A 12320-nucleotide genomic window follows, 5' to 3' on the forward strand; every position below is an offset into this window, starting at 1 on the left:
GTGTTGGTGTAGTGATGAGTTATAAATGGAAACAATAAGACCCTCCAGAATCTAAATACAGATGTCACGAAAATAGGCACGAGACCAACCCCGCTGCTACTGTATGCAGATGCTGTAGTTCTAACTTTGAGAACTGCAAACAGACTACAAAAACTAATTGAAAGCTTCGCCTCATACATGAAGCAGAGAGATTTAAAATGAAACCTTTCCAAAACTTTCGTGATGATCTGTGGTCAAGGCAGGGCCAAGAGAAAGTCCCACTTTGTTAGGAACTACAAGTTAACAGAAGTCAAGAATTTCTCTTATCTTGGTATTTTATACTCTTTTAACAGTAATTGGGCTTATCAAATAGACCAGTCTTGACTCAAATTCATCAGAAACAAAGAGGCGATTTTTAGGTCGAGCCTGAGCCAGTGCGCAAACGCTGCTCTGGCGATCTGGGGTAGGTACTGTATGGAGGAGAAGCCCCACCCACATTTTTCATAGGCTTGTGTCTTTGTCCTTCGTAAATGCTGGCCTCTGATTCCTTAATAGGCTTGTTAGTCCTGCCTTAGTACGGCCATAGCTACTGGCCGGTTTACTGTGTAAGAACCGAAGTAAGCACTATATTCTTTATTTTCAGTACTGCCACCTCCGAGGTGCTTCGCGCGCAACTGTACAGCGGTTTACACACACGAGCTGGATGGAGAAACGTTATTGTTGTAAGTAAAACAAACCTTTGGGCTGAGGGGAGGGGTCGCTGCCTTCTTGCGAGCTCACACGTTCTGCCAATAAACACGCCAACAGATATTCAGACCACTCCTGATTCCTATGGTGTACACAAAGTGCCCCAGTAATGATCACAGGAGCCGCGGGTGGTATAACTCATGGTTTATTTCCTTCAACAGAGGGAGAGCGTTGGAGGTGCTCTCTACAGTGTCCCTGTACAATTGCGCTCTCACTAACGCTGCACGCGCCTCTAGCATCCAATGAGGCACTGCGCTTGTCATGTGTCTAACAAGCACTACACTGCGACACCACAAATCTCCCCCTTTTAACAACATTACAAATGTGTGTCCAAACAACTACCCACGCTTACAGGAACAATGATTGTGCATGGGTTAGTCAACACAAAATCTTTGCATGGTGACTCCTCAGCGGAGGAGCCCTGTAGTCACGTTGCTGCTGTCTGCTGGAAGCTGTGGTTGCTAGTGGAGTGCAGGGTGGGGAAAGGACGTGATGGTTGGGGGGCATATGTGCTCTGGCTAGGGCTTCAGGGGAGGGATGGGAGGGAAGGCCCCTAGCGTGTCTATGTGGTAAAGTTGTTGTACCTATTTGGTCACACCACTAATCTACCTGTGCGGGTGCGTGTGCCGAAGGTCTGTTTCTCGTATGTTTCTCCCTCCAGGCTGTTACCGTGTGAAGTGGATGCTCTCTGTCTTATTCCTCGGGTGTATGTGTCTCGGTGTCTGTGTGGTCAGGCATCTGGGTTGGTGTATGTTTTGCGAAGGCGTGGTTGTCCTGTACTGCTGTGGACTCAGGACTGCCACCTGTCCCCTCCTTCGGGGCACCAGTCCTGGTGCCGTCGTTGCAGGCGTCGTCATCCAGAACCACAGTCTCACCTTGGAATCCAACTGTGGAGGTTGAGCGATTTGTCTTCCACTGCAAGACCTTGTTGCACTTCGCCATCCGGCTTTGGGACCACACTTTTCTGTCACTCAGTAATGCAGATCGAGAATACAGGTCTCTGATTTGGAGAGGCTGGGTGAATTTACTGTTGCCTTTCTTTCCGTGGTGACCCAATCTCACTCGCACCCAGTCTCCTCGGGCTAAAGAGACTTCCCGCACTCCATGCCTCTTGTCGTAATGGTCTTTGTAGATCATTTGAGCTTTCAGGATGTTGCTTCAGACCACTGCCGGTTACCATTTACTTTGCAATTTTAAGTCCATCCATACCAGATTGTCTCTCGTGAATGGTTCCACTCCTCGCAATATTCAGAATGGGCTGTACTCTGTGAGTGTGGGAGTGATGCGATAGGCCCACACTGTGTTTTTTATTTCCGTCTCCCAGTTCTTGCCTGCGCCAATGGCGGCCTGGATTGACCCCATGATCACTCGGTTGAACCGCTCTGCTTGACCACTGCCTGAGTGTGTTTGTTCTTGATGCCATTTCTCCTGAGGAAAGCGATCCAGTGAATTGGTGACCGTTGTTGCTTGTGATGATTCTCGGAATACCTTCCCTTAAGAATGTGTTTGTCAAGAATGTGATGACGGCATCGGCGTCTGCTGAGTCGCAAATGTCTACTTCTGACCATTTCGAGTACTGGTCGACAAGGACTATTATGTATTTTGGTACTCCCCATGTGTCCAGGATTGGGCCCAGGATGTCCACTGGCAGTTCTTCCCATGGGTTTGTGGGTGTGGTGAATTCTCCCATTGGGGGTCTCAACAGCTTGTGCACTTTAACTGCATTGGCGCAATGTTGGCATGCCGGGACAAATCTTTCCACCGCGTTGTCTATCGCTGGCCACCAGTATGACTGCTTCGCCCTGAGTTTGGATTTGACGATGCCCAGATGGCCTTCATGCAGTATTCTGAGGAGGCGGTCCCGCAAATCCTTGGGGGGAACAACCTTGTCCCCTCTGAGGAGGAAAGTGGCATCTTCGCTGAGAGATAACTCATCGCGCACTTCCCAATACTTCCTGAGATCGTCCTACAAGTGCTTCTTCTCTGGCCAGCCCTGGGTAACGAAAGTCTTTACTTTGGAGGGATCTGCGTCACGTTTGTAGGCCGTTTGCCACTCTTGCGCACTGATGATTGACTCTTGATCTGCTGTGAGTGCCACTTGATATTCTTCCCAGCTGTCAGCGTGTGGGGCAATTTCCATCACAGCAGAACGGCTGAGAAAGTCAGCTACTTTGTTCTTATGGCCAGGCAGGTATTCCACTTCGTAGATGAGATCGAGGAGTCGGGGCATCATTTTGGAGATGCATGGGGTGGCTTTAGAGTGCCCGCTGGATGTGAAGACCTTGATCAGCGGTTTGTGGTCTATGCGGAGTGTGAACTTGGAGCCCCAGAGATATTGCCGAAATTTCTCCATGGCCCAGATGGAAGCCAGCATTTCCTTCTCAATGATGCTGACTTTATCCTCATTAGGCGCAAGGGAGCGGGATGAGAACCTAATGGTAACTTCCGTGCCATACTTGGAGTGCTGCGATAGAACCGCCCCTAAGCCCTTCTCACTGGCATCAGTCGTCAGTATGCTGGGGGCTGAGCTGTCAAACCCTTGCGGGGGAATGGCATCGCAGATGTCGCTTTTGATGGTCTCAAACTCTGCAGCAGATGCCGTCGACCAGTGGAACGTGTATTTTCCTTCAGCCGCTGGCGCAAATTGTGAGTCTTTGTCACAAAGTTCCTGACAAATTTGCTATAGAACTCTGCCAGTCCAAGAAACCAGCATACTTCGTCTTTGGTTCGGGGTCTGGGCGCCGACCTGATGGCTTCGACATTGGCTTTCTTCGGAGATATTCCGTCTTCGTCGATCTCATGCCCCGAATACGTGATGGAGCATAAACTGAACCGCCACTTTTCCAGTTCGGCGGTGAGGCCATTGGTTGAGAGGGTTTGCAGTACTGTGCAGAGGATCTCATCATGTTCTGTCTTGGTTTTACCCATCACTAGGATGTCGTCCTGGAAGTATAATGATGAGTGTTACGTTACATTGACGATATTTTTCTAATTTGGCGTGGTCCTAAAAACCTGTTGACGCAAGCCATCGATCAACTCAACCAGATCAATGAAAGGTTAAAGTTCACGTTTGACATCAATGAATCTCAAATCAATTTCTTGGATGTGTTTATCTACATCAAAGACAATCAAATACAAACTAATCTGTACAGAAAGGACACTGACCGAAACAATCTGTTGCATTTCACCAGCTTTCACCAGCCTTCTCTTAAAAATCATTTACCATATTCTCAAATTCTAAGGATTAAATGCATTATTTCGGAATCCACTCACCTAACACAACAAATCTCAAACATGGAACGTCATTTTCTAGACAGTTGCTATCCACCTGAAGTTCTTGTAAAGGCCATTGACAAAACCTCTACAAAACAGAGGATACAGCTATTGGATCAACCTCAGATGAACATCAAATCAACTTCTAGATCCGTCATTGTCACCAAATTTTCCACGGAAAGTTTCAGTTTTAAAAAAGCCATTCTCAGGCATTGGCCTATGCTAAAAGTTGAACCTGATTTCAACCAAAGTTTTTCAGAAAGACCATTGTTCGCATATGAAAGGAGTAAAAATTTGATGGAATTACTGAAATCACCTGTTGAAAAGCAGTCATCTTCATCTTTCAAGGGCACGATGCCTTGTTATAATTGCGGAAATTGTAGCAGTATCATCAAAGGGAATATTGTTCAACATCCTACCCGTGGTTATAACATCAAACTTTTTATTTCTGCTACATGTGACTCGAAAAATCTAGTATATATGTTGAAATGCCCATGTGGTTTAGCATATATCGGCAAAACAGAAAGGAAGATCAAAACGCGTTTGAATGAACATAAAAGTAACATCAGGAATAACAACTTGAAATCCACAGTAGCTGTACATTTCAATGAACATAACCACAACATCAACCAACTACGTTTTCTTGTTTGTGAAATTGTCCTGTTACAAGAGGGCAGAGACAACAGAAATTTTTTAATCCAACGTGAAACAGCTTGGATTTATAAAATGAACTCCATGGCACCTGATGGACTCAATGATCGCATCGAACTCAGTTGCTTCATGTGAATTTGTATTGTGCCATACACTATGCCTTATATCAAGCATTATTAGTTTTACTTATTTTTCTGTTAACTTCCCACTTACTCTGTTGTTCTCTTTTTTTCACTCACCACTATCCTTTTTATAATAACTATTTTCTTTTTATTAACATTTCACAACTTTTTTCTTTTTGAAACTTTAATAAGCACACATGGTTTGTTTGTTTGTTTTGTTCCTCTTAGCCCTTACAGCCAATCCTCTGATTTATTTCATTTTATTTTGACAGGTTACGGTAAACTTTCCTTTCGTTCACGTTTATGCATTGTAACCTATTATGACTAACGATGTGAGCAATGTTGATATTTCCATTTTAGGATGGCGTTAAATCAACTGTCCGTTTTCTTTGACTAAACGATGTGAGTGGCGTTCAATTGTTGGTATTCCCATTCCATGATGGCTGCCACTTTGGCGTTACATTAACTGCCCGTCTTCTTTGTTTATAAATGAGGGATATGCTGTTAGCACTGGTTACTCGACTCGTGCGGACACGATGCATGTCCGCTTGTGATTTACACCAGAGGTAAAAACTAGAAGTTAGCGGCATTACTTTAGTTGTAACTCTCGCATCCTTGTGTTTTACGGTGGTTTGGTTGCTTTGAAACGTAATCTTCCGGTTCTATCTATTAATTTGTATTTTTGGTAATCACGGTGATTTTTCTATATAATTGTTGGTTAAATGGATTTTTTATCCATCATGTCGACTCCCGCCAGCGCACTTGCCACGTTTTAGACGCGCGTTATGTTCTTTAGTTAATGATCATCATGCACTCGACCTTTGATGGTTTCACCAGGGTGGATTTTTCCTCCTTTGTTTCTCGATTCTATTCTTTATCTTGGTTTCTTGTTTCAGTTTTCACCACAGAGAACATACATGTTTTTTCAGTATAAGCTTGTATTAGCCAAGGGGTAGTGACACTTTCTCCTGTCTTCATATCCTTTAGGATTCCTCCTGACGAAGGGTTACCCACCCGAAATGCCTTGGGGATTTTTTCCTTTGGTTTTTTCTAAAATGATTGGAATTGCCTAAGTAACTTTATTGTTCCAGTATTCATGACGACAATGAATATGTTGGCTCGAATACATTTTCAAGTTTATCTTCATTAAACTTTGTTTGGAGTCTCAGCGATTTTTTCGCACCATTGTAAGCTGTGCTGCCAGAGGGACACCACTCAACTTTGAGTTGTGCATCTATGGTCCTGGAAGTATAAGATATCACAGCAGTCTTTGAACAACTTGTGCATGAGCTTCTGGAACACGAACGCTGTGGATGCCAGTCCAAAGGGCAGTCGCCGAAATCGGTAGCAGCCAAACTGGGTAATGAAGGACGTCAACTTCATTGACGACGGGTGAAGCAATATTTGATGGTATGCGGCCGTTAAAGCGATTGTCGAAAACCACTTGATTCCGGTGGTTTGGGCTAGCACGTCGTAGATCTGCGGTAGTGGGAATTTGTCCAGTAGTATGTTTTTGTTAAGCTCTTGAAGGTCGTTGCAAAGGCGTACTTTGCTGTTACGCTTGCGCACCACTACCAAGGGCACTACTACTGTGCTTTCGATGGGTTCTATTACGCCGTTGTCTTCCAGGCTTTGCAGTTCCAGTTATACAGCTTCCCTGCAGTTGAACGGGATGTTCCTCACTTTGTGGCTGACCGATACTGCGCCGTCCTTCAGCTGTATTTTGTGTGTAAACTTCGACAGTTGCCCGATGGTCCCACCAAAGACATCGGTGAATTCTTTGCGCAGGTTGGCTACCTCCTGTTTGGGAGTGTCATCAATCATTAGTACCTGCGTTTCTCTGCTGGGGTTGAGTTGGATGCCCAGTGCTCCTTGGTTGACCCATCCGAGGACCGAGGGACCGGTTTCGGCCACATATACTTTTACCGTTGTCTTTCGCCTCTTGAACTCGAACTGTAGCGGTCGGAACTCTACCATGGGGATTTTTTCCCCTCTGAAGGTGACAGGATGTACGTCAGTAGGGTATAGGTAGTAGCCTATGGCTTTGGCAAAATCCCTGTCCCACATGCCATTCTGTATGATTGTGAATGGGGAATCTGAGTCTGCTACCATGGTAATCTGGACCCCCCTGATGGTTAAGAGACAGGATGGTTCCTCCTGGAGCTGCACTCAAAGCCTAAAACTTGTTCATCTGTGCACAAAATGCAATCGTTGTCACCCTCTTCTTCCCTGGCTTTGGGTTCTGAGTCATACATTACACACTTAACAGCCTTGCTGTTGGGTCTCCGCCTGCCAACTTTGCCAAAGTGTTCGGTCACCCCACAAAAGGAACACTTTACGTGGAAGGCAGGACATCTTTTGTCATTGGCCATGTGCGTCTGGCTGCCACATCTGTAACAGGAGCTTTTCGAGTCAGTGGAAGGCCTGTGAGGCCCAGCAGAGGGTTTCATGGGATGTCGGCCCTATTTATGTCCTGTGGTGGGGCTTGGTTTGTCCCTGGGAGTGGTCTTGCCGCTCACTTTGCACACTGTTGGCTTGACCTCGTTGTCTTTTTTGGCAGCTGCAGCACATCGTTTGGACAGTTCAGACGTTTTGACGATCGCTATGATCTCAAGGAGGGCCGCTTCTCCACTCACCCACAACTTTTCCTGCATGCTGTTGTTGACTGTGTGCATTATTATCTGATCTCTTACCAAGTCATCGTATAGATGGCCGAACTTGCAATTTACAGTTCGCTTTTTGAGTAGCCCTCTACTGTCTCAGTGTCACTTTGTTTCCGTTGGAAGAAGTTGTATCTATCTATGGCCGTGCAAATGACCGGCTGGTAATGACCATCTAGGTCATCCAATGCATGTTGAAACACGTCTTCATCCGTTGCCGCTCTCAGTTTCTTGACCATGTTCTCGTAGACTTGTAACCCCTCTGGGCCGAGATTAAGTAGTATTTTCTTCCTGCGTTTGCTGGAGAACTCTTCTTCCCCTTCATCCTCCAACGCCGATAAATAGTTGAGGAAGTACCCTTTCCAATCTGCCCATTTCATGGCTGGCTCGCCTAACTTGGGAATGAACGGTACCGGGTTGGTCAATGAGAAGGTCTGGGCACACATTGTGAGGAACTTGCAGGTGTCCGCTGATGATAAACATCACTGGGGTACCTGGCTGGTAGCGTTGGATTATGACGGGGTAGCTAGGGGACTCGCCCGTTGACCACTCCCTATGGTGTCTCTGAAGGTCAGTTAGTGAGTCTGGGCCGCAGTGGTGGCGTGGAAGTGCTGCAACCTCTGACTTGTCCAGGGCAGGAGATGGGCAGAAGGGCGTTGCCCAGGTAGGCACCAGTACTCAGGCACTGTGCTGGTAGGTGCAGGACACAGTGTGCCGGCTGGTGGAGGCGTAGTGGTAGCAGGAGCATGTAGCACTCATTGGCTGGAGTGCATGGAGGGTGCACCATGTGCTTGCACCCCTCTCATGTGCGCAGGAAGGCTGTATGGGGCTTCAGTGGCAGGCTGCAGGGCTCAGAGCATGCATAGGTGTGCTCGTTGCTGGAGCGCTGCTCCCCTACCTCCAGTCTCGATGCACAGGGCGCTGGAATGTAGCCACACCCTCGTGGGTGGCCGCAGGCGTGTGCGACGCTATCCCTCTGTGTTGCGGTGACCGGGTGCTGCAGGAAAGGCGATCTTCTAAAGCAGGGCCGGCAAGGTCCGTACAGACTCGTCGCCAGTCTGTGGTGTACACAAAGTGCCCCAGTAATGATCACAGGAGCCGCGGGTGGTGTAACTCAAGTTTTATTTCCTTCAACAGAGGGAGAGCGTTGGAGGTGCTCTCTACAGTGTCCCCATACAATTGCACTCTCACTGATGCAGCGCGCGCTTCCAGTATCCCATGAGGCACTGCGCTTGTCACGTGTCTAGTAAGCACTAGACTGCAACAACACAATTCCTCCTGTTCTACGCTTCTCTGCACATGGCGCCACCTGCTCTCACTAGGGTTTCTTTTCTGTTCTGTGGGGGCAGATGGGTGCGTACCCGCCGTGTGGTCTACGTGCCTCCGTGTGTGGGGTTGGGTGTTTTGGTAGCCACAGTTATATCTGTGTTTGCTACCAAACCAGAGGACAAGGCACTATTTCATTTGCCTGCATTTGGGTGCATGAGGAGGTGCTAGTGGGCAGCAGCATGTTGCAATTTCTGTTAAGCTAACTGCTTCAGCATAATCGATCGCTGATTTGAATACTATTGCGCCCGCCATGTGCATAACTGTTATGTGCACGGGCGCCGTGCATGAACACTTCTGCACAGGCTGCACAGAGCTAGGCTCTGGTGTAATGGGTGCCTATTCACAGTCTGGCACTACACTACAAAGTGGTATGTTAAGCGAAAAAGGGCTGATGTGGGAGGGGCTTCCATGAGCAATAATAAAATACATGGAAACTACCTCTTGTACACAGTGTCTGAAGACAGTTGGGCCTCATATCAACTGTTCATGTGTGTGTTCTGAGACTCGGAGGGACTAAAAACTAAGTTGATATGAGGCCCAACTGTCTTCAGACACTGTGTACAAGAGGTAGTTTCCATGTATTTTATTATTGCTCATGGAAGCCCCTCCCACATCAGCCCTTTTTCGCTTAACATACCACTTTGTAGTGTTTTATCCTCTTTTTGCTCAATACAAACTATCACATCAGACCACATGATTTATGCAACTCTCGTTTCAATTTAGTCCTATGACTTTGAGGAACACAATCCCATGTACAGTCCACCGAGTACTGTTGATGACAGGCTTATAACCGATTAGGGTGAGTCTTCAATGTACGGATCCCTGCTGCTTTTGATAGATGTTCCACTTTGGCGAGTAGTCACTTTAGCTCACCAAGGGATCCACCACTTCGTCGTTTTATAAAGTTTGATGGATGCTGCGACTCTGCACCACATTTTACTTAAGTCACAGAGTGTGAGTCACATTGAAGGCTGTCATACGAACCATTTTATACCGGAAGCACTTGTTTTAATATTTGACCATACCTTTTTCTTTTCACCTTTGATAAGGTCCTGAAGAATCGCGAGTAGAGATACTCTTTGTGAGAAACATGTTGACCAACTTCTGACAGTTATATGCCACTTTAATCAGGGACATTACACCCGTATAAGTGCTATGTACACACGTTTTTAATCCCAGGTAGGAGGCCACCAGAATAAAATTCGTTCTCACTAGGCACTCCTCACCTCTTTTTAACCACACTACCTTATATCTACATCTAACAGGCCCCACACCCGCACTTCACCAATACGGCAGTTGGATTAAAGATCTCCGCTAAAGTGCCCCTTCGAGGGAGCCCGTCTGGCATTGCACCGCCGGCCCGACGAGGAGCAGCCCAAATGATGAAGCATGACACCTGCAAGGGTGTGTGAGGGCATTCAAATCCGACATATGGATTTTCCAATTAGGTCTACACGGTGCTTCTAATTTACGTCAGCCTTCTTGCTGACACCACTCTCCTTTTTTGAGGAACTATAGGAACACTTGTTGTTACTACTGTATTAGGGGCCTTTGTTCCTGTTGGACCTCCCACTCACTCGTGGGTGGTAAACGGCCTCTCTAGTCCCGCCTTTTGTATTCTAGCCTCCTCTGTTACGTCACATGCTGCTGAGTGCTGCTAGTGCTTACCCCAGTCCTTAGTAGAACCTTTTGTAGTTTGTTCAGTGAGTGGTAATAGGCTTAGCACTAGCAGAACATCTGCATCAACCAACCAACAATTTGGTGTATGCAAAAATGTAGGCATGTGTCCTCCATTTATGCATTTTTGAGGACTAAAAGAAGTGGAAATGCTTACTTAATGTACAATTGGCACGCATGGAATATGTGGGCTAGGTCAGGTGGTACGTACTACTTAGGCTTAGTTAGTATTCTGGAATCAGAATGGAACACTGGATTAGTGTTGATAAATAATAACTGGTCGGTCCGCGAATCCCCCGATACTACTTGTCGACCAGATTAGATAGGTCAATTTTATTGCAATTGTTGTTTACATGAATGTTTTTTTGACCGTCTTTTTAAAGTATTTTATTTGTTTCACACCAATCATCAATGTTTGTCTCTTTCTTTCTTATATCTTTCATGATCAGCACCCAGGGGCAAGAAGACGGGGTCAGAGTCGGCGGGAGCAGTTCAACAACACCAAGGCGAGGAGGACCAGAACGAGGGGTCTTCTGCTGGCCCCAGTAAGTCTTCCTGTTTTTAATATTAATAATTCTTATTCACCAACCTTTACTGCACCATATTTTTTCTGAAATATTGTTGTAGTAGTGTTTCATTACTATTAACTCTCCGAACCCCCCCCAAGATACCCAATGAGTAGACAACCCAGAACATAACACTCCTGACCTCTCAGTCGTGGAAGCAATGCACATGTACACCCTTCCTTTCGCTCGCTCACTCGTGTAAGTCCATCCGCACCAAATACCACCGAGTCTATGTAAATTCAAAAGTTTTATTTGCAACTGACAAGCTCTGTCCGTTGTTCTATAATGCAGCACCAACAGCAAAATGCATAAGATTAAAACTATAAACATTGTTACACTTAGTTACACTTACAACAAATACAAGTCCATAGAACGAAGAAAGAAAAATGTGAAATCATGATAACTGAACAGTGGTGGAAGCACAACCATCCCCTTTGTAGGAATATAGTTTATATAAAATTATAAATGAAGATCTCTGAGCGAATTCTGTGGACCCCTCCCCTTAGAAGAACCTAGTACTGGTTACATCATAAGCTCTGCAAAGCTCTGCTTCATAAAACGGAATCTTCTTTCTGTTATGAGAAAAATGGTGCACGTTAGTGTATTGCAAGCATTTCTCAGTCGAGCCAAAAAGTGTAGCATTTTTATGGATAAGCAATATGGACTAACACCAGAACTCCATAACAAAGTGGCTTGTTTTGTTTGACCTTGTACACAGCGCTTAGACAGTAGCAGTATGAGCTCATGTGGGCTCAAACGCGTCACTCTTTATACAACAAGCTGCGAGGTAACTACACGTGTGCTAAAATAAAAGACACAAAGGTAAAATGCTATCATGGCTCGGGCTAACTAAGCAAAGACTAGAATGACCCTAGGGACCATATAACTCCTAGTGCCTACTCTACGACTACCTGAGTTGTACTAGTGACGTATGTTCTATATGTATGTATTACTATTAACTCATTTTTCAATCTTGCTAGTGAAAAATAGGGGGAGGTGTATATGACACCTAAAAAATGTGTAATGTTTTTTCAAGGCGCACTACCAACCACCAGTGCCGGGGCCAGCGGCGAAGGCGACGCAGCTGCTGACGGAGGAGAGGATGCGGCAGTTGCAGGAGGAGCTGCAGGGGGTGAGCCAGCAGCAGTGGCGGGCGGTGGTAAGTTAGATTCCTAATCCTTACTTATTGCATTACACTCACTGCAGGGGTGTACTGTATACTGTACAATTGAGACTTACTAAGTAAGAAGTTGTTGTGAACGGTTGAAGACACCCTTTACTTAGCATTAGTAATAGCATTAGCGGCGGGATTGTTG

The 12320-nt window shown here is 46.0% G+C and overlaps 1 protein-coding gene across 11 annotated transcripts in view; it reads left to right on the forward strand.

The window, feature by feature from the left end:
- Positions 1–12320, forward strand: part of LOC146829432 (uncharacterized) — an 83512-nt gene that overhangs the window by 53785 nt on the left and 17407 nt on the right. For 5 of the 11 annotated variants that reach the window (XR_014962246.1, XR_014962248.1, XR_014962247.1 and 2 more), the window contains exons 2-3: positions 10888–10983; positions 12041–12163. The exons of 4 other annotated variants lie outside the window; for them this stretch is intronic. Coding sequence is in view for 1 of the 7 variants with exons in the window: in XM_085608117.1 (XP_085464243.1) it covers positions 10888–10983; positions 12041–12163 (219 nt within the window). In the remaining 6 variants the exon portion in view is untranslated. Of the gene's footprint in view, positions 1–622; positions 702–10887; positions 10984–12040; positions 12164–12320 lie in introns of all 11 variants that reach the window. 2 more of the 11 variants (XR_014962250.1, XR_014962251.1) reach the window with 1 other exon arrangement.

Source organism: Triturus cristatus, chromosome 5_2 (genome assembly GCF_964204655.1).
Source record: "Triturus cristatus chromosome 5_2, aTriCri1.1, whole genome shotgun sequence".
Lineage (NCBI taxonomy): Eukaryota > Metazoa > Chordata > Amphibia > Caudata > Salamandridae > Triturus > Triturus cristatus.